General features: G+C 38.0%; 1 protein-coding gene and 2 pseudogenes across 10 annotated transcripts; 1 reads left to right on the top strand and 2 right to left on the bottom strand.

Moving 5' to 3' along the window:
• Position 1: 1 nt before the first annotated feature.
• On the top strand, positions 2-13,530 carry LOC131785576 (uncharacterized). Of its 10 annotated transcripts, XM_066173348.1 has the most exons (8): positions 2,823-2,847; positions 2,982-3,071; positions 7,807-8,061; positions 8,527-8,838; positions 9,874-10,206; positions 11,171-11,218; positions 11,325-11,450; positions 12,081-13,530. In XM_066173348.1, exons 2-8 carry the CDS (start codon positions 3,008-3,010, stop codon positions 12,530-12,532), a joined length of 1,590 nt encoding a protein of 529 aa, XP_066029445.1. In that variant the 5' UTR covers positions 2,823-2,847; positions 2,982-3,007; the 3' UTR covers positions 12,533-13,530. The 10 variants fall into 10 exon arrangements, with proteins under 10 accessions (XP_058958476.2, XP_066029444.1, XP_066029443.1 ...); XM_059102493.2 differs by lacking the exons at positions 2,823-2,847; positions 2,982-3,071 and adding an exon at positions 2-182; XM_066173347.1 differs by lacking the exons at positions 2,823-2,847; positions 2,982-3,071 and adding an exon at positions 2-182 and having other exon boundaries at positions 7,804-8,061; positions 12,084-13,530.
• A 4,483-nt stretch (positions 13,531-18,013) lies between these two features.
• On the bottom strand, positions 18,014-22,906 carry LOC131785424 (rhodopsin, GQ-coupled-like; annotated as a pseudogene).
• Positions 21,859-25,441, bottom strand: LOC131785880 (uncharacterized; annotated as a pseudogene).
• Positions 25,442-27,212: the final 1,771 nt, after the last annotated feature.

Below are 27,212 nucleotides of genomic sequence, written 5' to 3'. Positions count from 1 at the left end.
TATGAAAGGAACTCTAGCTCTGGTACGAATCGTTGAAACAATGGAAACGGCTGGCAAAATTGAGTGTCTGCGCAAAATTGACCATTATGGTGGGATGAAAGGTGTAGGAGTGTTACGAAAAATGTTTGGGCTGATTATCTTAGTGTCTTCTATCGCATATTCCTTATCTGCACATCTACATGGTAAGGAACAAATAGATTTTGTAGTTATAGGGGAATGAGAATTTGCGTGTAATTTTCCTCAGCTTTCTTGACAGAAAATTCTCATTCTCCTAAGAAAGTTGTGATTCGCAGCATAATTAACAGAATTTAATGAAAAGCGAAGAGATAATGTAAGTGAAAGGACACACTGAATATCTTTTATTTTTTTGTTTTGTTTTATCTTTTTCTTTTTTTTTTTTTTTTTTGAGCACCGAAAGAGTGGTTTTCAGGCGATGAGGTCGAAAGTTTATGTGTCGTTTACGTGTTATCGCTTTTAGGGTATTTTTTTCGGCGGGGAAAGGATATCTTGGCGAAAGATCTTAGCAAAAGATCCTTAGCTCCTAAATACAAATGCATGTCAGCCAATGGGCGAATGACAGAATCCTTCGCGTACAAATCAAAAACAGGAAACATATGGCAGGATTTTAGAGTATTCCCTCACCGTGTAAACACTCAATTGCTTTTTATTTGCTTTTATCCAGCAGACTCCCCAATTTGTTTTTAAATGAACGTGACTTATCTTGGATGATCAATATTTATGGCTTTCTGGGGAATACATATCAAAGTAGTGCCGATAGCTCCCTTTATCGCTTAAAACCTGATCATTTTGCTATGAATCCAATCAATGTGGGTGTGGGTGATTTCTTGAAGAGGGTGTGGGTGGGTGTATATGGGGCTTTCATTGATGCTTTCTGGTTCTGTGACAAAGAGTGTTGAAAGTGTTTTTCGAAGTCAGTTGAGTTTGACAGCAGGACGAACTGTGGACACCATAATACTAAATTCTTTACAGTTTTAGCGTTCAACGCACAGCTAATTTTTGAAATAGGGTCAATCATCACAGTGGAGAGCGAATCATTTATTTGCTAATCTTGATTCAAGCGGGTATTTCTTAATGTAGTATAGTTGAACAACTGTGAGCAGGAGATCGTTTTATTCTCCAGCGTGGTTTGATCTCTAGCAGACAAGAGCCATTTTATAGGGTTACTTCTTTCATTTTTATCAGTGACATCTACAAAAGTACTCAGACGCCGTAACTCCTATGAGCCGAATAGAATTTAATGACTTTCATTTGAAGTCGAGTACGAGGGTCTGAATCAGTTTCAAAGTTCTGACTGATTTTGGATCGTCTTTGTTCACGCCGTCAAGTTAACCACTGATTTATCGGCCAAAAGGTCACAAAAGGCGAACCGACGATACACACTTCAATTATTTCTCCCATTATATTACGTTTAGTCGGAATTAATTTCGGCCTTTAAATCAGTTTTGTCGATTTTAAATTATTTGAGTTGGCCCAAGTTCAAACTTTATTTGTCTCCTAAACGGCGTGGATTCAATCCACGCCTTTCCGGAGGCAAAATGATCCTTTGGGTTAAGCACGAAATGGCATCAATTTATCGTCATTCGTGACCGAAGCGACTCGTTTCTGCACGTTGGATATCCGCTGCATGAAGGCTGATTTCCGATGTAACATTTAGTTTTAGGAACACATCAGTTGGTGTTCCTTGCTTGTGGATAAGTTTATGTAGGAATTTCAGTCACCATAGTTATTTAGGATCGAGTTTCGTTACTGATCAACTCCTGTTGGTGGAAATATTTCAGCTTTAGAGTTCTTGACGATGGGTTACGCCAGTCCTAAGAGAACTGCGTCAACAAGAACCTGTATAAAACCAGTCGTTAACTGAAATGTTAAGGACTATGTTATTCTAGACCTTTCCTTGCAGCAGTCACATGATAACATTTAGGAAATAGTGCGCGTTTTCGTACGTTTTTTTTTTTAAAGCAATGAATTTTTTGAACCTAGTTTTTAGCGCGGCAATAGTTAATGGGTGAGGGACCCAAAAAAGACCCAACCGTCTGCGATCAAATCATCTGGAGAAAATTATTAGCTTTTACAGCGGAGCCTAGCTGTTAAGGGATGAGATGATCGACGAAAATTGACTATGACTGTATATTAAAAGTTAAAAAATGTTCTACTAGCTTTTGTCAATTTATGTACAGTCAAATAGAAAAGACCACTTTTCAAATGCAACAAAATATGGTGTTGAAACAAATTGACACCAATTACTGTCGATTTTGGCAACTTCAGGCGCTTGCTTGCTTGTATGCACACAATAAAAAATGATGAAACCTTGTTTTACCCGATGCCTGCTTCCAAAGTTGGGAAGCATTCTTTCCAACCACTGGTTATTTTGATAATGACAATAATTCTTAGTTTCCAGATTTATGCATAATGTCGTCTTGTTTAACTTTCAGAACGTAACATTGCAACAAATTGCTACCATAGCGGGGTGAAAAGCAAACCATGACCACACAATACCTAACTTACACTGTGGTTAAAAAAAGAGATTCTCTAAAAAATTAACGTCTCTATCGACGATTGCAATTTGTTGTTTTGCATGTAATACAACCTAACGAAAACTTATGTCGATCATAAGATATACGCATTATGAATTTATTTACTTAGGCCTTGATCAAACCGCCCACGTATACAAAGGCCAATAATATAATTAATTTTTAATGCGAGAAGCTGATTAATTTTTCTGGTGCGTTTCCGACTCCGCTTCAGCACCTTGTTTTGCTATTTTACATATGACAGTGTAACGTGAGTTTTGAATGTGATCCAAACGCCTCCGAATGCACCTTCACGGTAACTTTGTCCATGCAGCTATTGCGTAAATTTTTTTATGTAAAACCTCTTTTAAATCACTCTAAAGAATCGTTTGGAAGTAAACACTGAAAAAGGAACGTGTTTAAGTGACAGGAAATCTTCTTTCTCAGCAGCTGGCATAGATTCGTGAAACAGTGCAATGTTTTTCTCCAGCTATGTCGAGTTTCAGATTTTCATCATGTTGTTTCTCATGTTTAAAAAAGGTAAGATGCTCCGGCTTTTCTCGTGTACTTTAACCTTTAACCGCTAAAGCGGGCTATGGGAAATTGTTTATTGTATGGGGCATTGAATAATATTTTCATGAGTTTGAATTTTGGTGGCAGTAAACAACTCAAAAGGAAAAGAAAACTGGTCTAATCGTAGCAGGCTCGGTCGGCCGGGAGTTTTCAATTCCAACTCGCTGCTAGGCTTGGGTTATCCATGCTTCTCGTGGTGTGGTCACGGTTTGCTTTTCACCCTGCTATGGTAGTAATTTGTTGCCATGTTACGTTCTGAAAGTTAAACAAGACGACATTATGCATAAATTTAAGTTTTCCCCTTTAGTCACTAAAATCCTTCCCGGGAACTTTTTTAAAAGGCAAGTCTGTTTGATTTAGTGCATCTTTTAGTACATGTCACTGTTACTGTGTCATATTCAAACGCTAATCCAAGAAGTACGAATTATAATGTATGTATTGATCGCTATCTTTATTTTTCTACGCGATTCGCCTTCAACCCGAAAAAAAATACGAAAAAAACTACGAATTGTTTTCACTTTGACAAAATGACAACCAAAAGTTAATTGGCAATTCACCATGCGGCTCTTTAATTAACTAAATTTTTCTGGTTATCACTAAGTTAAGGGAAGCTAAGAGAAGCAAATTTGTTCATCGTGGTCACGAAATATTTCCATTTCCCACCTGCTTCAATCACGTCTTGCAACAGATCACTTTAAAATCATATGTTTTTCACCTTTCGGTGTCCCATTCTGCATAAAATTTTAAAATAGTACTTAGTATTTGTTGTGTTTCAAAAGAAGGCCATCATGCGATCGGCAGGAGTGTTATGACTTAAGATTATCTGGTACCCGCTAAGCGGAAATTATATATTTTAGTTAAGAGACCTCATTAAGAAATTGCATGTCTATTTGTCAACCGTATTTGTATTAGTGTCTCTAAAAAAAAGAAAAAAAAATTCCCCATGAAAAACAAGCAAAAAGAAACTGAAAAGCATTCTCGAACTAGCAGTTCCAACGTCGAGCCATTTTCTTGATAAATCTATACTCAGGCAGGCCCAAACTTTCATGTTTCCCCAACAATTTACTGTTACCCTTCGCTCTAGGTTGGTGTCAGCGGGGTCATTCTACATTTCGCAGCGGGCACAATGAAACAGAATTGATTAATTTGTTTATTCAACATGCATAAATTAACTGTGGACATCTGAAAATTAAGAGACGTCTGACATTGAATCCTGTTCCTACTCTTGTTGTCTGGCTACTTAAGGCTCTTTGCCACCTACTTCATCATCAATAGATACCCGCAGAGGGTAAATATAATTCTCTCTGAAAACAAATTGAACGTTTTCACCATTAGAGAGAGACACATAAACCAGCTTCTCAAAGTGTTGTCAGTCATCGTAAGATAAAGCTGTCATGCTGTTTAGTACTACTTTTACCAGCAATGAATTTAAAATTTTAGTGTTGGGGAACAGATGTACATACATATCGCACAAAAAGGAAAGATGGGCTGCAAAAACTTGGGGAGAAAACTGAATTTTCTAATAAATGTTGCTCGACCTATTGCTCAGTTTTCCACTTTCTTCTATTTTCTTCCAAAGAAATGGCAATTCTTCAGAAGAAAATTGAAACCAATGACAGAGAAATTGGCTTTTCAAAATACGGTTTGTCCAACATAAATGTCGGAAACCTCAGAAGAAAGAAACACCTGTCAACCTGTCATTAAAGAAGTCTTCAATACCCGTATTTTTTGAAGCTGAAAAAATACAGTTGATTACAAAATAAGTAAAAATGGAAAATTCAAGGAACAGACAAACTCTATGATTAAATACAGCTATGACTAAATCTTCCGCATGCATTTTGGTTGGACATCGTCTTGATTTTAGGATAAATCATTTGACCAAGGCGATACTGATAAAACATTTAGTTTAAGTGGTTGGCATATTAACGCGATGGTTTCTCAAAAGTGAACGTAACATTTTCCAGAATAGTTTGATCCAATTTCATTAATAAATAAATTACAACACCTTTCTTAGTTCACTGTTGAGTTAAGGGAGTTTATCCGTAAAAAATAAAAAGCATCAATTGCTTTTTGTTAGCAACAAGGAACTTAATGAGGTAGGGCTAATATTCCTCAAGATATGGATAGCGTGGGCATACCATAAAACGTAAATTTCAAGAGGATACTGTTGACGAATAAACCACACGGAATAATAGTGCGCCTCCGGCCATTTACCTCGGTGGTGATCTTGTGATGGATTATCAGCAACGGTCGAAAAACTTCAGAACTCTTGTGATGAAATACTTTTTGACATGTTCTTTGTTTCTTCTCATAATGCAAGGTAAAGTCAAATGTTTTTTTTTTGTTTTTCTTTTGTTTTTCTTTTCATGAGTTAACCCTTATACCGTAACCATTGCATGACAAGCTGTTTTCCAGTTGTCTAAGATGGCAAAGATCAAAGATAGCTTGAGAAATTTTTGTTTCGTAGACTTTCAATTCGACTTCTAAATCTCGTTAGCCTTTGAAAAGGGTCTCAGGGTCTCTAAATCCTGTCTATGATGCATTTCATTTCGGTATCGAAGTCGCGTTGTTTTTTCAAAGTTCTCGAAGTCGGAGATTTCTTCTTCCAGTCAATGATTTAGAATAAGGTAGCTAGAGAAGTGAGCGTACAGAATCTGTATCAAATCACTGTCGTTTAAAACTACTTCTATTTATGTTTTGGTAGAAGGTGATTTAGCGCAAAAAAAACCCAAAAGAGCGTGCTACAACTCTTACACAACATTTAATAGTTTTGATGATAAACTTGCAAAGCGAAGGTTTATAATGAAAAAGAGGCATGTAGCTAAAATTACTATCTCGCACGAATTTCAAACAGGGCTCTCGGCGCTACACAAGTCACGAATTCCCATTTGGTTCCTACGCATTAAGCCCGCATGATATCAAAGTATAGTGCGCTGCATAGAGCCAAACACAACAGGTTTTTGTTCCCCGTGGCCTTTCTTTGCATCTACCTTTCAATGAGGATAACTTTTGTAAATTTAAAGGAGTGAAATTTTAACTTTCAATCCTCTCAAAAAATTTCACCGGTGGATGCATTTAGGATATCAACAATTCCCTTTTTGGTCCGTCTGAATTTTTGGTCTCTTTTCACACAACAAGCTCGGCAAGCTAAAAACCTACGCCGATTTTTCCAGCTACAGATGCATTTATTCCTTTTATTTTCGTTATTCACGCCCCAACAAAGGTTCTCAAAGGATTTGTTTTGCATGTGAAATACTAGCTGTGACAAGTGATGTCAATCTTCAACTTCAGAATTGACGTAGTTTTAGGACGAGTTTCGTCACCTCATTTTCTTTTTTTTTTCTTTTCGCGCTTGATTTTTAAAAGAAAATCTTTCAGTTTTTGCACCCGCTATTTCTTATTCACTTGCCAAGAAAAGAAATTTGAATTTGGCAGATTTTCAGGTTGTAACAAAACATTTTTAAAAGCCCTTATATTGCCCTAGTTTCGGTTCGTGTTCAAAACCAAAAATATTGATAATTCAAGCTGGAAGCGGAATGGTGTTAGAATACAGCTTATTGCAACTCTAGCTGGGCTTATCAACGACAAAACGAATACAAGAGGCTTAATTTTATGGAGAGTGTAAACTCACTGAAAGCAAAATGACGCACATGCGACTTTAAACATAAGCGGCTCCAAAAAATGATTATGCAATTAACATTTCTGCTATTAATCGAAAATATAACCATGGTTGATTTTCCGAATCTTTTTCCGATTCAGGTCCTTTTTTTTATACAGCTAAGCTGGTCTCAGCTAAAGATTTTTCATTGATTAAAACATGTACCACTAAAGTTTATTATCCCAGTGCAAATGTGCACAAAAAGACGTTTCATATGACGGTCGCTAACATGTTGTTTTTTTTGCTGATAATTAATTTTTCTTTTTTATAACAAAGTATAATGTTTATACTAAACACCCGAGGAAAACAAGTTCCGTCAAGACATATTGATTAAAGAGATAAGCGAAAAAATCTGTGTCGGAGACAGTTTAGATCAACACTGTCAGTGACGGACAAGAACAGAACTTCGTGTTTTTTTCCTGTTTTTTTTTTATATGAGACCCTGGGGGAAAAGATCATTAACATAAAACTCGCAGGTACCTCGTTTAAAATAGAAAGCGGATCAACTAATCGATTTAACAGAGTCTAACAAAAACCTGCTGAAAAAAAAACCTGTCTGATGAGCGGATCCAATTTTACAGAAACGTAGCAGATTATAAATAGGTAACGATTCACTCTGATATGATCTGAACGAAAAATCTTGACACGACATCAGTTTGGAAACATGAACATTGTAGTACCAAATACACAATTGGTTCCTAATTCGTCTATTCCTGCGTGGACAATAGTTCGAAACAAGTAGGATCATTTAGGACATGAATGAAAATTGATACTGTCAATCATTAGTATCATCGTAATTATGGTTGCATTTGTGTTCCTCTCGATGAAGTGTGTTTCATTCCGAAAATTTGTAAAGGACCTTGTAATAATCTACATTACAATGAGATATTCAAATCGCTCTTTGTAGACCATAGATGAATTGTACGCCAGAATTATTGTTTTACCGCTGATCGCAGTGAGTTACTGATTAAGATAACGTCGAATTTGCTATATTTTTGCCCAACCGACCCAGTAGACCTGATTATACGAGTTTTCTTCTAGCAGATGGGTCATCCGCAGCTGACATGAAATGCGAAATTAAGTCCTCCTGTTCTGGAGGATGCGAATCTACGGAACCGATGACGGTAGATCCAGACTCCAATGTAACCCTCAACTGTTCAATCACAGAAAGACTGGAACTAGGCATGACGTGGAAGCGTTTGGCAAACCGCACCAATTCCTCAGAGTTGTATCTCTATCACTGGAGTTCGATAAATAATAAAAACTATTCATGTGTATGTACCGCGATACTTTTCACACGTAAGTCTTTGATTGATCAAATCTGCCAGTCCTTCCCGTATTAGGAGGGAAACACAACTTGGGCCCTGGATAAGGGAAACGAGAAAGAGGCAGGGGGTGGGGGAGGGGGAGTTCTAGGAAAGTTTGTTCGATCTTTCCCGCCTAGTTCTTGTTTAAATCACTTGTGACAAAATTTGTTACTCTTTTTGAGACAAAAAAGAAGTGTAGATTGTGGTACATCAAGCCATTCACAACATACCAACTTGGTATGTGATATAGTCTCATCGGCCGGGTTAAGTTGGTCCTGATATATGAGTGACTTTGATCGGTAACCTGGATTGATCATGACTTCCGTTCAGTTTGCGGAGAAGTTAGTCACTTAATCAGACGATCATACTACGCAATTGACCAGTATCTCAGTTCCGTCTTCAAACAATCAATTCAAATTCATATGAGCTCTGGAAAATGACTACTGCTTTCTTTCAGATGCCCTTAAAATTTACGATGGTTCAAGTTCGCCAAATGATATTGTCCAAGGCAAAGAAACCAGTATAGAATGCGTTTTCTCCGGTTGGCCTCTTCCCACTATTGTGCATTGGTTCAAGGAAGAGAAACTGATCACTAACGGAACGGACGGTATTTATCACTCAGTGGAGAAAGAGGGAAATAATCTCCGGAGCACTCTCTACTTTCCGAGTGGCCAAGAAGATCAAGAAGGGCTTTACAAGTGCAATGCCACCAACAGTATCCCTGGATGGTCGAGTTGGGCGGCTTACGCGATAGAGATGCTTTTATTGTGTAAGAAAAAAACGATCAAAAAAATCATGGCGCCTACATTTTTCAGTTTGTTATGCGTACTCCGTGCCAAGTGCATCAGAACGAAACCATAATTTTAAAAAGAAACAAAAGATTGCTCTACTGTTCGACACCTACGCACATTAGCGGGGAAGGGGGAAATGATTCAAAAACTGGATCACGGCAACGTGGAAGAAAGCATCATCCATGTCTAGTTCTTTGTTTAACGCCCCTCTAAGAGGGCCGGTCCTAGAATAGATTGTCCATTTCTTACCACTGGTTATATATTTTCATTTTATTCTGTCTGTCTGTCTTTCTATATATCTGTCCGTCTGTATCACTGTCTAACTGTTTTTGTACACGTATCTCTGTCTGATTGTGGTTTGAGGTGGGCCTCACTGAAAACCGCCTCAGCGAGTTGAGGTCCCTCTGTATATATCATTATCATTATTATCATATTGCATGTCTGCATTACGGTCTGCATGTTTATGTTTCTGTCTGTATCACTGACTGACAGCCTATCTGACTGTTTGTCTATATGATAATTCATTTTTATCAACTGAGTTGATAAAGTAAATTTTCCACCGTAAAGAGTTCGTAGGGCTGACGTTTCGAGTATTAGGTCTTCGTCTTTTGTTCACTCTGACGAAGGGTTAACACTCGAAACTTTAGCTTGAGAAATTCTTAAAGTTGGCCAATTTCTATCATCAACTCAGTGATAAGACCAAATTGTTTTGTATTACCCCCACCAACGCAGCACCTCAGTTTCTTTAGAAACATAATTCCCTTATTCATTTGTCTGTATCACTGTCTAACAATTTGTTTATGTGTATCTCTGTCTTATTGTCTGCATCACGGTATGCGTGTGTTTGTGTCTGTCTATATCTCTGACTGACTGTCTATATGTCATTATCATTATGTGACTCTCTGTCTGTTGGTATATCTGCCTACATTACTCTTAGAATGTGCGGGAAAATCTCTGTCTGAGTCTTGACGATATGACTACTCATTTATAGAACTGGTTTTCTTTTGTAACAGGTCCCTCGGCACAAGGTCCAATCGTATCTTCCGATAAGATTCTTGCCAGCGCTTTTTCTAATATCAACCTGACATGTCGGTCTGGTTTTGATGGCAATTGTCCTCATGAGGTACTATGGCTCAAAGGAAATAACACGGCGTATTTGGAAAATGCCAAAAAGTACAGTTCAGAAGAAAGAGAAACGCATACTAGGTGCAAGAATGAGTACGTCCTTTTTATTTTCAACGTCACGAAGGACGATGAAGGGAGATACACTTGTCATTGGGAATGCGATGAAGACATCAAGACAGCTGTAATTGACTTGAAAGTATCTGCTGATTTTCCTACAATAGGTAATAATCCATTGATCTCCGTTAAGTTCAATTGGAAATTTCAAATAGGGGTTAAACGCGGGCTTGAAAACTTTCGACTGAACATAAACTTGTTGCATAATCCTCACGATCAATGGTGTCGACAGAATTTTCCACAAGGGAGGGGTAGGGGACTTCCACACCAGTGTTTGTAACCAGTTTGTTAATACCTTACTTTTGGGTTATGAGTAATTTAATGTGGACATTTGATTAAAAAAAAACCGTCAGTCTCTCAGAAGGGTTGCAAAGGGTAAGCCATTCATAATAGTGAGAAAGCAAAACTGCGTTAGGTAGTTTTGGATAGACGCACTAAGGTAAAATTCGTACTATAGAAGCGAGTGAAAAACTAGTCATGTTGTTCCGAATAAAACACTATGACAATTTCTTAATTTTATCAAAGGAATTACCGAAAAAAAAGGAAAGAAACTTCTATTGCATTTTACTTGCTCGACAACATACACCGCCTTTTTGAATCTTGCGGAGCAATCTAGCAGTTAATCAGTGACTTACTGAGTGTCTTCCATCTTCATCCATCTCTTAGCGATGTCAGGTTCAAACTTTTGGGAGCTGAGTGAAAAAATAAGCAAAAAAATCATTTCTAACTCAAAGACTGACTCTTTTGCGTCAATCAATGCACAGCTGTTTGAGAGACATGCTTTGTTATCGGGCTGGAGGCCAGGTTGCTAAAGTTTTTTAGCCAGGTTGCTAAAGTTTTTTTCAAAATTGCGGCCTCCATGCCCGGTTGAGTTTTTAGCACCCTTACAGACGCCTTTTGTACGGGCTGGTTATTCTGTGGAATCTAAAAATGGCCGAAGTAGTATTTTCAATAAACATTGCATACATTAAATTTGGAGGCGACTGCGTAGATCGGATAACTGAGTATCTTTATTACAACTGTACATGTCTAGGTAAAGATGATAAGCCTTTTTCTGGCTTTCTTTTTCAGATACCACAACTCAGTCAAACATAATTTTAGCTTCTCCTTCTCACGAGGGTAAGTATCAACCAGGGTTTAACAGGGCCTTTACAAGCTCAACATTATTGAGGTGACTACGAATTCATGCACTTCAATTTGAATTTTTTTACTCTCTTAACCAAAGGAGGTCGACAAAAATGGCTGCTGCCAATCATCATTCTATCAGCAGTTAGTGTAGCCGTCATTTTCATGTCAGTCCTGCGGTTTGGTTTCAAGAAAAAAAGGACATCTTCTTATAAGATACAAAGACGTAAGTTAAAATCAACAACAACCTTGACAGTAACAATAACAGTGAAGTTTTTTAGATTCATTTTTATCTGTCTAGAGATGAAGGTTACCTTTTTTCACGTTTAAAACGTCGTTTATCTTAGCAATTGAAGTGTATTTCTGTGGACCACGGCTTCATTCGAAAGCCTGCTTTCTGGTCAATGTGCTATCGTACTCTAACTACTGATGTCCCTGCGATCCTTTCTATTCATGAAATTTACTTAACCTGTTTCAAGACGACACTATCGAGATTGCTCTGAATAAAAAGGTGTCAATGGAGTGATGGCTTTTACGGCTAACGGTTAAAATGTTGACAACTTTACGTCTTACGATTAATATTTTCCCGTTACGTTTATCACTTAGCCACAACAAGACCCTCTAAAAATATGTTATGAGTCTCCTGTAAAAATGAGTTTTTGTGTAGTTAATCATAAGAAAATTAATTTCAATGTCAGATGATTCGACCTTGGCCTTGATTTAAGACAGAGGCTTAGGGCATTTCAGAAATGGCCTCTTCAGGTTTCACTGCACATACATCACTCACCCTTAACACATGTTTCTGGATGTTGTATCAAATAAATACCGATTGGATATCTATTTTTCAAATTCTTAGTAGAAGGCATCAAAGAAGGAGACCTCATAAATCGACTGTTTATCAGCTTCAGCTCAAAAGACTTGGCCTGGGTCAATGAGAACCTCATTTCAATTTTTGAGAAGCACTCCATAGCTTACAGCATTCACAGCCGGGACTTTGAGCTTGGGAGGCCAATCGTCCAAAACATGGCGGATAATGTGTATGGCAGCCGTCAGGTTTTGATCGTTTTATCCCAGAATTACCTCGCCAGTAATTTCTGCCGGGAGGAGCTGCACATGGCTGTCCAGAGGGGGATAGACTCGGGAGACTCGTCACTAATTCTTGTGATGATCAACAGCTTGAAGAAAAAGCAACTACCGGCCGCTCTGAGAAATAAGAAAATGTTGGACTTTGACAAACATAAGAAGAAACAAGATTGGGAGGAGAAAATACTGGGCGAGATAATAGAAGGAAAAACTATGATTATTTAGAAGTTAGCTGCAGCTCTGTTCATGCCCTCGACTCGCATGAGGTTTTATTCATTACTTTAAGGGTGAAAAGGATTGCATCTAATTGGTTTTTGTTTTAGCTATCGTCTTCTCTACCATCATATCAAAAAGGAATTGTGGTCGTTTTGCCTACCAGTCGTTTCGCTAGCGACCAGTAGGCTAACGTCTTAGGTCGTTTCGCCAACCTCACAGTTTATTTTGCTAACGTGGCATAGGTCGTTTCGCTAACGTTTCAGGAAGTTTCTCTCGTCTGTCTAGTTTTACTTTCTTCTAACCAGCGACAAATGAACTGTTGTATCGCAAACATACGAGTAAGATCAGCCAAAAATGGACTAGGGTCGACCTGTTAAGGTCCTCTCAAGAACACGTTATCGGTGTACTGAATCGACTTATGTTTGCCTTGATTCGACTCGTATCGAACCGACTTTCAGTTTGTACTGAGACAAGCTAACTCCCCTCGGTTTCTTCGGTCGATTAGAAGTCGATCAAGCTCAAATTCTGGAATCACTAAACGCCTTTTATTAAGTTAGCGAAACAACCTAGGGGACGTTCGCTAAGTTAGCGAAACGACCTGAGACGTCAGCGAACTAGTCGTTAGCAGAACGAAGGCGAAACAGCCGGTTACAGTGCAAAGCTAAAATCGAATTCAACTCCTAAAGCTAGCCTTAGTCCCAATTGGCAGATGAAATTTCTACAGCGTTAGTTTAAAGACAGTCAAAGGAAAAGCACTCAAAGTAGTTGTATTTGATTTAGTACCAAATAACTTTTGCTTAGCCTTAAAAATCATGTTTCTGCGCGATAGTGAACTTTCATTTGGTATTGGTCTTCCATTGTATTAGATGGGAAAGCAGATGTTAAAGTACGTCCCTGCTTTTCGTATCATGAATCAATGCGAAAAAGCTGTAAAAAATCGCTCTCAATTAGTCGCTGTGTTGTTAAAAGTTGATAGAAATGTTGTTGAAATTTGTAGATTAAAAGCGTCTGTGAACAAAACGTTTGAGCTGACTCGTCAGTAAGGAAATCTGCAAGCATTTCTTGGGTTTAAAAGGGTTAGGTCAAACAATACGCGGGATAAACTTTCAAACAGTAGGTGTACTATCATTTTAAAGATCATGATTTTTGGAATCATTTAAAGGTACATATCTAAGCTTGGAATAGACACCTTCACACACGGAACAATTTAAGTTTCATTACATTTAATCGGCTTATCTAAAATTTGCTTATCATTCACCAAGAGGAAGGTAGCCGAGTAAATTATGGTTTTTAGACCACTCATCATGAGGCTTGCGGTGAAAACAGGAGATAACAGTCTTAAAAATCTGTTGTGGGATGTTTTTGACTGTGAAGAGAACAGTGCATTTGAAGGGAATGAATCACTCACTTGAAACGGATGACCTAAAGATAATTCATCCATTTCAAGACTTGGTTTCAATAACTTTGACAGTGGCTAGAAAACAGTCACAATGTTTCTTTGTTATACAAGTTGTACCTACCGTTCTTTTTTCTTCCCTCTGATCGTAGACCTGTTTTCGTGTGAGATTTTCTCCGAGAGTACCGGAGCGTATAAACATTAGTATCATTGAAGATACCCCAAGTTCAACCAGCGCGTGCTTCAATCTAACCGCTTTAGGTGCACGCGCTGTGACGAAATAAACGTGCACTGCCATGACGATGGAAAATATCAGCAAATCAGCAAGTAAACAGATGATCTTATCTGGATTCCATACCGCAAGGTGATCAGTGAGTGAAGCGAATTAAGCTTTAAAAACACTTCTTATTTTCAAATTCGGTCCAGGGCCAAGAAAGATACAGTATTACTGTTCTGAATTTGAAAGTTTGTGAAAAGAAACAACGACTTTGTTTACGGCGAAATTTCAGATTAAGCGCACAGAGCGAAGTCTAAACAGATCAAGTAAGTAGAAACTTTTCGCTGCGTTTTCTGTTGTTGTTTGCGGATAAGCAAGACCAGTCCCGATCATCGTTCTGAGATAGTTGGAAAAGCGAAAGCAATTTACACTCCATTAGAACAATTTCCTTTCCATTATGAAAAATTCTACAAACAAATTAGAAAGTTGACAACTTGTTTGATTGGTGAAACAGGGGCAGTCCTCGGTGATTTAATTAAAATGCTATTTTCGGCGAACGATGAAGCCTCCTGCGCCCAACTGAAACAAAAAGATTACTCCAATTTAGTGCAAAAAAAGGGTGGTGAACTATTGTTTAGAGAATTGCGTTATATCAGTAAGCAAAATTTCATGCTCTGATTATGACATTACCCGTAATGTTCGCTCTAATGCCTAAGGAAAAACTTTTCTGGTGAAGTCTTTTTGTAATTGATTCATAGTTAAATATGTCGCTTAAGAAACAAGCAAATCCCTATGGCGATTAAAACTTACCTCATCTCCTGGATTTTAAACCGAAAGTTTGTTAATTTAGCGATAAAAGGCTGATTTGGAGAGACATGATTATTATTTATATTTCTATCCCCTGTATTTCACTCAGACATGTGGTGTAGCTCATTAAATACCAGCGAGCCTTCAAAGTTCCTGCAAGAAAACTCCACAGATTCATATCTCTCGTATGGCGGTGGAAAGCTGCCATCGGGTTTCATTCTTCAACAAAATTTCCAACAAACCCCAAACAGAAATCTGCTGGTCCCTCAGCCTCAAATCCAATACTACGCTTGGGGTAATCCGACACAAGCGATGAATAATACATTCGCACATGCGTCTTACATGGGCCCAATCCACGGGCAGATGCCCTATACACCTCATCCACAACAGCTGCTTCCAAACGCCGTAAGTCAAAGTTATTTTCGTTTTAAAGCTCCATAGTGATTCTCACAATCAGTTCGTCAGTTTGACATCGTGATCCGAATCCTTCTAAACGAAAAATTAGCGCACAAGTTTTCAAGGTTTTAGAAAGAAAATGTTCTAAAACTAGGGCTGAATTTCGAGTGCGCTCGTTTCAGCAGCTAACAAACACGCTCTCCGCATCCTCTATTCCGAAGTGTACAAGATCGATGGATCAACCCACAGCATAATCGACTCAATGGTTGAAAGAATATCTCATTGTATTGACTGTGAGTTCTATGTACGAAACTAGTCTACATAAGATATGATATCGGCTCACATGAATACAAGGCCAACGTAAAGTATCCCATTAGTTTTCTAGACATTTTAATGAAGAAGTTTTGTCTTAACAATTCAAGCTTGTAGAACTTTGCATTTTTGTTCAAAACAGGGAAAAAGCGTCATTGTCACCAAATACAACAATGCACGTCAAGATAATGAGTTCCTGGCCGAGGAGATGGAAGAGCAAAAGAAGCGAAACAGTTTACTTATGCAGCGTATTTCAGAAATACAGAAAGAATTGAAAACAGTGAAGGAAAGCACTGCTAAACTCTACAATGAATGCCGGTCCGTCGATGAAACATGTGAAAGATTTTCCAAGCAGCTCGACGAGGAGAAAAGAAAATTGTTGGAGACTATCGAAAGAAAGAAAAGCGACATTTCAAAGGTTAAAGTTGATGCTGAGTTGGTGGCAACTCTGCGAGAGGAGAAAGACAGATCTCTTTTGGAAGTTGCGCGTCTCCGTGACGACGTCATTGATGCTGACATTGACGTTGATAATCTAACGATTAAATTCCAGTATGAACTTGGTAAAATGGTTATATTTCCCTTCTGGAAGCTGGAAGAGGAAATTGATAAAGTTCTTCCTCATTGTGGTATGAGATCCTGTGTCGAGGAAAACAGAAAAGAGCGAGCTGCAGACACATATGATGGCTGTTTCTCTCAAGAAAGGGTAAGTAATCCGATTAAAAATCGTATTATTTCCCGTTCAAGACCATCGCTTGCGCGTCAGTAGACTCCTGCTAATAAAACAAAGATGACCGACTGATGCTCCCCGTGTTCACATTTCTAAGATAACTCATTGAAGGAAGATTGGTCGAAACTTAACAAAACGGTCACAAAGAGAATTTTCCGTCTGTACTGACTAACTGTTAAGTTATTGGTATTCGTTTTAAATGGTTAAAAATATTAGCTGAATTTTGTTGTAAAAGGTGACACCTGAATGACTATTTTTCTTCTTTCTTTAACAGTTCGCACCAGGCTCTAATGAGAGCTCCGAGCAAACCACGTTGAACGACAGTTTGGAAAGAAACTCGGCAGAAAATTCTACAGAACTGTCAAGGAAAAGCTCCCAAGAAAACTCACAAAATGATGAAACATCAGTTACATCACAAGTAACCGTCATAAAAGTCAACATTCCGGTGGAACACAGTCACTCTGTCGAAAAAAGTTCAACAATCAATGAGTCTGCCTCGAACCAGTTCAGTCCGCCATCTGCTGATGATGGTTGCGTGGAAACTGAAAGTAAATATGTTGAAGATTTGTCATTTCTTCACAGCAAAGTTCAAACAAAACCGGGAAAGAAGGTAGGTGTTTGCTCATGCTTATGCGCTGCCTTTAGGTTAATATCACTAATTCTGTATGGTTTTGGTCTTTTAAAACTTCTTAGAACGGTTTTATTTTTTTTTTTATCTCTGGGAAAGGTCAAATATGCAATAAAAAACTGGCTCCCAGGTCCAAACGTTCAGTTTTTGTGATCAGTACGTGAGCTTTAAAGTTAGTGGACCATACCTTTAAATATCAAAGACTTTGAGCGAAAATTTCCAAAGGGGTTTGTTGTTGAAAACCTGTTCTGATCTCGAAATCGCTGAATTTCACCGACCTGTGGTCACGGTTGTTTGATATATCCGAGGGCCTTGTTGGATGGCCTGGATACTACCATTTATATTTTAGACCCAAATATGGTTGTTCCAGATCTGTAAATATTTCGTGCGATTAACCACTCGGTGGAATTTTCTCTTATAATTAAAATAACATTCTAGCTCATAGGATAGTTCCTCCCATGTTTTACTACTAATTGTTTCCTTCAGATGTACCCTAACATGTTCTCTTTTACTTGCCTTTAACAGATTCGCAAAACCGGTCGCTTCTCTCGATGGCTACGGAGCCTCTGCTGCATATCGAAAAGAAACAAGGACCAATGAACTTGTTCAATTTTATTAAGTAAACAGATCTGGAATCTTTCAACTGTTTATCATTTTGTGATCGTTCACAAAATGATTGAAATGTTTAATATGTAAGGTTTCGTGCAAAGTGGAAATAAATAATATATTTCATGTCGTGTCGTTTTGCGACGGCAAAGGACAAATCTTAAAGTTGGCTTTAATAAATTTTTTTTATGATAAACGAAGGTGTTTCTAGTTGCTAGACTCGCTTGTACCGCCCTTAAGATCCCCGCTCCTCTCTTGAAAGTATCAACCGTACAAGTAGGGGTTGAAATTTCCAAACATTCTGCCACCAGACGTTAAGACAATCGTGCGCAAAAAAAATATCTCAGGAACTATAGCCGGAAGTAGAGTGCTCTAATGATTTCCATGGCCTGACTTCCATGTTATCTTTTTTCTTTCGTTTCTTCTTCATTAGCATCTTTGGACATGCAATAGCAAAAGGTACTTGTAATTGCTATTTTGAACTTTCTTGCTATATCTTTCAATGTATCTTGATATTTAGGGTGTTTGAATGCGTAAATAAAAGGATGGCATGCGCTATGCAAGTAAATAGCCCAAAACGACAACTGCCCCCAAAATCGGGTGGATGGTCTAAATCTTTGGTTGTCAAGAAGACGAAAAACGGAGTACGACAAACCAGAAATGTCAGAACCAAAATTGACATTGTCAAACGCAGTTTCGTTTCCAAATAAACGGGAACACCTGCGACCGGTCCTGGCGAGATGGATGAGGTCACTGCCATGCGCGATTGGTGTTCATGCAACGCTGCACACGAGGAAATAAATAACCGCAAAGCATCATGGTAATGTTGTAGGAAATATCAGCTCTGTTTGTAGAGTGATAATATACGCAGTTGAAAATGTTTGAAGTGAATTGATAGCGCCCCCATTACGTATCGCGGGTCCCGTGGCGAGGAATATGGAAATAATTCATGCGCATAGCACCATGACGAGGCAACGGAGGTTGGTGAGAGACTTGTTCATAGGCAAAACGACAGACACGTACTGGAAAACACACAGCGAACATATCGTAAGCACACTGGCCATCGCGAAAAGCGTATTGATGAAACCGTTGAAGTAACAAAACGATTTACTGATGGTCTATGGAGAGATAGAAAGAAGATAGAAATTCATGTGCCGTAGGCCTTAAGTTTACGTCTGTAAACCAACCCTTAAATTCCAATCATCTGATTTTTAACTTCTATGCAATTCCTTGTAAATTAGAGAGGAGAGTTTGGTGTTAGATCAAGGTTTAAGTCGTTCCCCGATACATCAGTCTATTTTCATTACCTGTTTAGTTAATGATATATTAAAGTTGTGGAGAGAAGTTAGAGTTTAAGACTTAAAGCGTTAAAGAACTTCGAAGTGATTATGTACTGTCAAACCAACCAATATGCGATTGCGTTTGTAATATTCCAACTATAAGAATAATGCCTGATAATGGCATGCTTCACACAGCAGGTGCAGATGCACACAGCAAAGTAGTTTGGTCCTAGGAACCAGACAAACAGTTTACGACTGGTTATTTACTTTTATTATTCCATCTGTCTTTTTGTCTTTTTATATATCTGTCTGTCTGTATGGAACGTCAGAACTGTCTTATAGTACTTAATTCTATTATATATGGTATATATTTTATTACACTCGGTGCCTCCCGCTGTATATTCAATGCTTTTTACATGAAATGGGGGTGCAAAGCTTATTATTTTCGGTTCAAACACCATTACATTCGATGCTTTTTCCATTATATTCGATTTCAACACCATTATATTTGGTGCTTTATTCATTATATTCGGTGCTTTTTCCATGATTGGTTTATTATTGGTTTATACTGTTTATATTCGGTACGTTTGTCGTCATGATCGTCACCAGTTTCCCATGTAGCCGTAGAGTTTGCAGGTAGGCTGGAGAAGGCCAGAAAAGCCCATTACGCAATTCTGACCCTAAGACTAACATTTTCTGATATAGGGCCAATCCAAATTAACTTCTGGAGACTAGAACCACGCATGTAAAAAAATTCGCTAAAAAAGCTGGATGCCTACGGTTTTAATAGCAGTTCACTTGAACTGATTAGATCATTTTTTGATAGCAGGCTAAACAGAGTAAAAATAAATGGCCACACGAGTGAATGGAACATGTTCCAAAATGATATGGCATTTCATATCCCTGACTCAAACCTTACGCTCTATGCAGATGACCACCAATTATATGTGACAGGAAAAACCTATGAAGAAGTTGAATCTACTCTAGTGACTCAGGGTCAACAAGCACTGTTATGGTATAGGGACAACTTCCTCTTGGCAAATCCAGATAAGTTTCAGTCTCTTACGATTAACCCAAGAAACATAGATGCAGATAAGAAGGGCAGCGTTCTCACCATCGCCAATGACGAGATCAAGAAAACTGAACAAATCAAGCTATTAGGAGTAAATATAGACAAGAACCTTAACTTTACACAACACATTAGCGAAATATGCACTAAAGCCAGCCAGAAAGTAGGAATCCTCATGCGCTTGCGCAACCTAATACCATGCCAAGCTAAGCTCATACTGTATAAAACAGCTATAATGCCACATTTAACATACTGTCATTTAGTCTGGAACTTTTGTTAATCTTCAGATGGGCGAAAAATCGAACGCATCCAAGAGCGAGCCCTGCGTGCGGTATTCAAAACAACAACAGAGACATATGAGGAACTTCTTAAGCGTGCTAAGTTACCTACGCTTCATAATAGTCGCTTACAGGACATAGCAATACTAATGTATAAAGTAAAGAACGATCTAGTAATTAGCTACATATATGAGATATTTACTCGAAAGGGTACTCGTTATAACCTTAGGAATAGTGACTTTGAAATACCACGATTTAATACTATACGCTATGGTAAACACACACTTAGGTATCAAGGACCATATATCTGGTCCAAATTAGAAAATGGTATGCGTGAACTACCAAGCCTTAGCATCTTTAAAACTAAAATCCTTAGAGTTGACCTGGCCAGCCTAGTGGAAGACAGTGGCAACTGCTGCAATCTTTGCAGCACGTGATTTTTTTAATTATCTGCATTGTATAAGTATTTTTATGTTATCTGAACATTGTTAATATTTCTAAATATTTTTAAATTTTAATGCATAGTTTATCGGCTATATTGTTACTTATTATGATACTGTACATAGTTTTTTATTAATTTTGTAATAGTAGGTGTCCCCAATTAGCTCTATGAGCTAAATACATTGACACGGTAATAAAGATTTTATTATTATTATTATTATTAATATTATTCGCTAACATGGAAGCGAGGCTGAGAATAAAAAACCCTCTTACACGACATTGCTTGGGGAAATTTGCAACAAGAACCGTCAAACATAACCACCGAGTCATTTTCTATCCATTCGTATTTATCCTATGCCATCACGGTACTATCCTCTTTGATATTTATCATAATGTTTGGGTGCCCTGTGGTTAAACATTAAATATACCTGTTTACATTATTTTCTGAATCACGATTGGTACACTTGTTCATCTTAGAAACATAAAGCTTATGTCTTTGCTTGATTTGACATTCTCTTCTGTTACTTTAATAAAATTAACCAGCCATTATAAATAAGCTTTGGTTAACAGATTTGGGACGCCTGTAATAAAATGTTCAGCCACACTTCCTCTGAATGGCACTTTAGGGGAAATCCTAAAATGTTCTCCTATCTAACCAAAATTCAACAAACGATTGATGCAGAGCACAATTCTTACTCGACCTGCTCTAGTCGTTAGTGACACCGTTGTAAATATTTATGGCTTTTAGAAGTTGCCGCCACAGTTGCACAAACCAGTGCATGCCAGATTAGCCTTTAAGCACTTGCATCGTCAATCGTCAATCTAACTTTGGAATCGATTTGTTTCCAAAAGCCCTTCATATTGTTAAAAATTCAGTGGCTACTTAGAGGGATGTACACGAATCACTTCAAGAAATACAGTGAGAGAAGGAGAAGGATTTTAAACTTTGGGGGTACAGGATGAAAAAGTAAAAAGGCAGCCATTGAAACTGTAACAACCTTCACTTTAATCTATCTTCTGACAAACAATGAAACTTCATTATCAAAAACCTATTGATTTACAAAAATAAAGCAAACTGATATGAGTGTGACAATTAAGTTCTCAGAATTAAAGTTCTAGTTATGAATGACAACAAGGCTGTGCTGAATCTTTCTTGTCAAATGTTATATATACTCTTCCATTTTTAACTTGATAACATTCATATTTATCTACACAACAGTAACTGAATCTAGTGGAAATTTCAACAAGTACCATAATAAAGGACCCGTTCAAAAAAGAGGTCTATCAAAGGAAACACCTAAAAGCCCTCTGCAACCACTTAACTCAAAACAAACTGTAAACTCCTTTTTTTAAAAAGAGAACTAGCCATAATTACTGGCAGTATATATTAATGGTTACCGAAGTAGCCATTCAAGAAGGCACAGTCACAGAAATCAAATAGCTTGTCAGATTGAAGAGAGATATTAAGTGATGGTGTGGGAAAAGTTATGGCATTTATGCAAGTGTTTGCTAGTGGTAAGAATGAATTATAATAATTATAAATAAATACTAGTGTGGGATGCAGCTTAAATCTCAAGAGAGTTTCTTCATCTCACCCTGTAGTTAACCACAAAATAACCAGCCAAAGTTACTCCTTTTCGTCTCCCACCTGTTTAAACAGGCAAACAAAGAGAAGATATGAGTTTCACTGAATAATAAAATAATCAGATATGAAGAAAACAAATTAACCCTCCCTCCTATTGTGAACAAGTAGTCCCTCTAAATGTGCTGTACAGTTGTGTGCTGGATCTGGGTGCATGAAGTCAGACTAAAAGACCAACAGCATGGACCAAGTTTACCAGGAAGTCTTATTGATTGTTTAAAGAAATATTTCTTCAATTTGGAGCAACTTATTCTGTTAACAGGATGTATTGAACATAATATGTGTGTGCTTGGGTATACAAGGGAGACTATTACCAGTAATATTTTGTGATGAAGTTACATGATGATCACCACCCTCACTAAACTGTCTCTACTTTCCTTATCAAGACCATTAGGTTTGGTGTACAGACTTTGATATGCATGTGAAAGGTTGCACACCACACCTCCTTACAAAAAGAGGTTAACAGTAGTTGGGAAATGGCCACTCATGCATTGATTTGTTTGTACACTTACTTGTTATTTCTCACAGGTACCTGCTAATTGCACCATAAATGACTCCTTCATAACATCTTTGATTTGATCCATCTTCAGAAAATACTGCTTCAAAAGGTTTTGTCAATTTCCCAATGGTAAGAGTGGCTGCTGTTTTGGGTCTGAAAATATGGTGAAAGACAGGAAACTGTCAGTAGACTTGTCAAAATAATTTTCTCCTCTACAAAGGGAAGAGCAATTTGTACAGATTTTCCCTGAATAAGAGGAAGTTATACTATTTTCATAAAACTGGAGCACTTGATGTTTGGAGATTTTTTTTAATGTGGTGTCAGTTAGTGTCTTATTACCGTTGCTGTGATATCACAATTATATCAAAACATTTCCTGCCTGATTGCCCTAAAAACTTCTGGTTCTTAAATGATGTTGTCAAACAATAAAGTATTTGAATGAATCAGGAGATATCTCTAGTCTCGTTCCCACAGATATAGCTCTATTTAAGAAGAGAAGATGAGGTATGGTTCAGAGTTTGAAAAGATATCACTTTTATCTACAAAATTTCTAGCTTGGCCAACCCCTTTTGCAGGTTAGCAACTACTGATGATGATGAGTCATCCTGAAATATCTCATCCATTTGATCTGTTCAGAAAAAAAATTGGGGGGATCTTCCCATTCTGAACAATGCTTAAGCCTGCAAAAAAGTTGTAGCATTTACTTATCGTGTATGTCCATTCTTCCAAAACTTGGACTAACAAGCAATTCATGTCAACTCTAACTATGACATGTATAGACCAAACACGAGCGAGTAAAAATGTTTGGTGGATTACAAGTCTTATCATGTTCTCTACTTCCAAGTAGTGTCATAACAGATGACCAAGAAAAGTGCACAAATCAATTTATTATCATGGATAGCAATTTCAGAAAAGTTGACTTAATAAAAACTGCTTGAGATTTTTACTTACTCAGAATCACACCAACTATAAAGTAATCATCTGCAAGAAGTTTGAAAGCTATTGAAAGCTATTGTCAAAATACTTCTCTTTTATCTCTGCAAGTATCAGACAAAAGAATTCCCTTCATGGCCCTCCATAATCACAAGCAACCTGGAATTGAATAAATATGGAGATGAATAAATAAACAATTAATTAAACCCATAAAGTAATTAGTAGACTCAGATTTTGTCAAAGAGAGGTGAAAGCAGAAGCCTGAACCACTTAATTCCCAATGCAAATTATCCTTTCTTGCCCTCACACCTTTCTCATAGAAGTAATGTAACAACATTATAAAAATCTAAAGAGAATTCATCATGGATGCTCATGTCATCAATTCTTATTACCTTTCACTGATTACATGGTAATTTTAAATGGAGAAATTTTGCCACACTTAATTTTGATGCTTACAGGGTCAGGCTTTTGACTTTAGGAGAAAAGAGGAGAAAGTTGTAAATGTAACCAAAACTTTAAGCAAACTTACCTCACCATAGAATGAAACTTCTAAAGTTAAGCGAAGGTTTTCGAGTGCTCCTTCTTCAAATGTGGTTTCAAGTAAGTTCATTCTATCCACATTGATGTGATTTGTTCCCCCTCCAAGGTTTCGCTTTTTGATTCAAGCACCAAGGCCTCACCAGTGACAATGTATTTTAACATGCAACGCAGAATCTCCAGAGGATTTTGAATATTGTTTGCCCACAAAAGGTTGTTACAGTGTCAATAGGATCCTCTCATCTTTAACACTGGTTTGACTGGACTCTACAGGGGTGAAATCCTGCTCGCCTACAGCTTGAGTATTCTGCAGTTGCAAAGGATTATCAAGTGATAAAGCATCGACTTTACTATATAGAGTGTGGCTTTCTTTAGTGGTCTGCCCCTCTGAGTCTGAATCACTATTAAGACTAGCAATGCACATGTAACAAGAATGAGTACGAAAGCTCACTCATTGGGAATTCCTTCTTGCAGCTTATGCATCTCTCCTTCACTTCGCAAGAAGTTTGAGGAATAAGAGATTTGGGAGACAGATTTCTTTGAATTGGCCTGAGACAGATCTTTGACTGGCCTCCTAGATTGCATCTCAATTCCCTGGTGGACCAAGAACACTTGAGGGGAGTTAAGTCTCGGCAGTTTTGGAAGACAGGGTTACGCCTACATCACGTAACTGTGGAAAGTCCTTCACGTCACTTGCTTCATTTTTCTAATCTGAAATCAGTTCGTGATGTACAGAAGTTTCGTCATCATCTCACTGGAGTTTAATCTTCTTCACTCACAAGCCGGCCTTTTGCAAAGTTTGCTTCTCGGTGGCTGTGGGATTTTGCACTGATACTTGTCTAACAGACAAACAAATTGAACAGTCCAGGTACGTGCGTGTCGCTTTTTGCTATTCCTGGATTGTTTCCTGGAGCGTCTAGGATTGAATAGCCGGCGGATTGCATCAGCTGAAGGTCTTTCGCACGATGTTGTTACATTTCCACTGCCAGTGGAGGTCCCAGCACTGCTTTCTTCGAAGTTTCTGCAAAGCAGAAGCAGCCGCAAACACCCAGTCGCTCGATTTGCTCGTCTGTCAAAGCCAAAATTGCGAAAGGGATGATCCGTTTACGTCCAAATTGAGCTAACAAACCTCACTCAAAGTAACCTCCATTTCAAGACAGCCAAAACGAGGAATGGCATTGGCTGTTTTTCACGCCTTTCCAGACTTCCTCTATATTCTACGGCCCCTCCGGGAGATTGGTGACGATCATAATGACAAAAGCACCGAGTAGTATGAAGAACGCACCCAATAATAATATAGATTTAGCCAAGCCTAAAAGCGGAGCTCGCATTTTTTCCCGCACGTCTCAAGGGCACAACGCCTTGCCCCGGCCAGGACTAGAGCCCGAGTCGTCCGACTCGGAGCCCAATGCACTGACCACTGGACTACTGAACAAAGCCGTGTCGTTGGCGTGCCCGCGCTACAGTTGACCACGCATGTTAAAAGTAGCACCTTGTACGGTCGTACGGTCGTACATCCAAATTTTTTCGGCTTGATGAGTTACTACTATTTTGTATAATTATGGGGCTACGCTCTGCGGGTTCCGCTATAATGGTGTTTGAACCGAATATAATGACAAAAAGCACCAAATATAATGATGTATAAATCGAAAATAATGGAAAAAGGACCCAATAGAATAGTGTTTGGACCGAATATAATGGAGAAAGCACCGAATATAATGTTGTTAGAACCCAATATAATGGGAAAAGCACCGAATATAATGGTATTTAAACCAAATATAATGAAAAAAAGCACCGAATATAATGGTGTTTAAAACAAATATAATGGAAAAAGCACCGAATAGGATAGCGTTTGAACCGAATATAATGGAGAAAGCACCGAATATAATGCTGTTTAAACCAAATATAATGGAAAAAGCACCGAATAGAATAGCGTTTGAACCGAATATAATAGAGAAAGCACCGAATAGAATAGTGTATAAACCAAATATAATCAAAAAAGCACCAAATATAATGGTGTATAAACCGAATATCATGGAAAAAGCGCCGAATAGAATAGTGTTTAAAGACAGTCAAAGGAAAAGTACACAAAGTAGTTGTATTTGATTTAGTACTGAATAACTTTTGCTTAGCCTTAAAAATCATGTTTCTGCGCGATAGTGAACTTTCATTTGGTATTGGTCTTCCATAGTATTAGATGGTAAAGCAGATGTTAAAGTACGTTCCTGCTTTTAGTACCATGAATCAATGCAAAAAAGCTGTAAAAAATCGCTCCCTTCAGTCGCTGTGCTGTAAAAAGTTGATAGAAATGATGTTGAAATTTGTAGATTAAAAGAGTCTTGAACAAAATTTTGAACCGACTTGTCAGTTAGGAACTCTGCAAGCATTTCTAGGGTTTAAAAGGGTAAGGTCAAGCGATACGACGGATAAACTTCCAAACAGCAGGTTTACTATCATTTAAAAGATCATGATTTCTGGAATCATTTAAAGGTACATATCTAAGCTTGGAAAAGACACCTAAACACATGGAACATTTCAAGTTTCATCACATTTAATCGGCTTCACCGGTCAATCAGCGAACAGTAAATGTTGAGCGGATGGTGCAAATGAAAGCGCAACAGCGAAATTTGCTTATCGTTCGCTAGGCGGAGGGCAGCCGAGTAAATTGTGGTTTTCAGACCACTTACCGTGAGGCTTGCGCTGAAAACAGGAGTTAACAATCTGAAAAATCCGTGAAAAATTGTGGGCTGAAGGAAAAGATGACCTGAAGATAATTCATCCATTTCAAGACTGAGTTTCAATAACTTTGACAGTGAGAAGAAATTAGTGACGATGCTTCTTTAATTTGTTATACAAGTTGTGCCTACTGCTCTTTTTCTTCCCCTAATCGCAGAACTCTTTTCGTGTGAGATTTTTCCTAG

The sequence above is a fragment of the Pocillopora verrucosa genome, chromosome 10 (assembly GCF_036669915.1).
Source record: "Pocillopora verrucosa isolate sample1 chromosome 10, ASM3666991v2, whole genome shotgun sequence".
NCBI lineage: Eukaryota > Metazoa > Cnidaria > Anthozoa > Scleractinia > Pocilloporidae > Pocillopora > Pocillopora verrucosa.
Note: the sequence above shows the minus strand (reverse complement) of the source record. Positions and strands in the feature narration are given on the sequence as shown.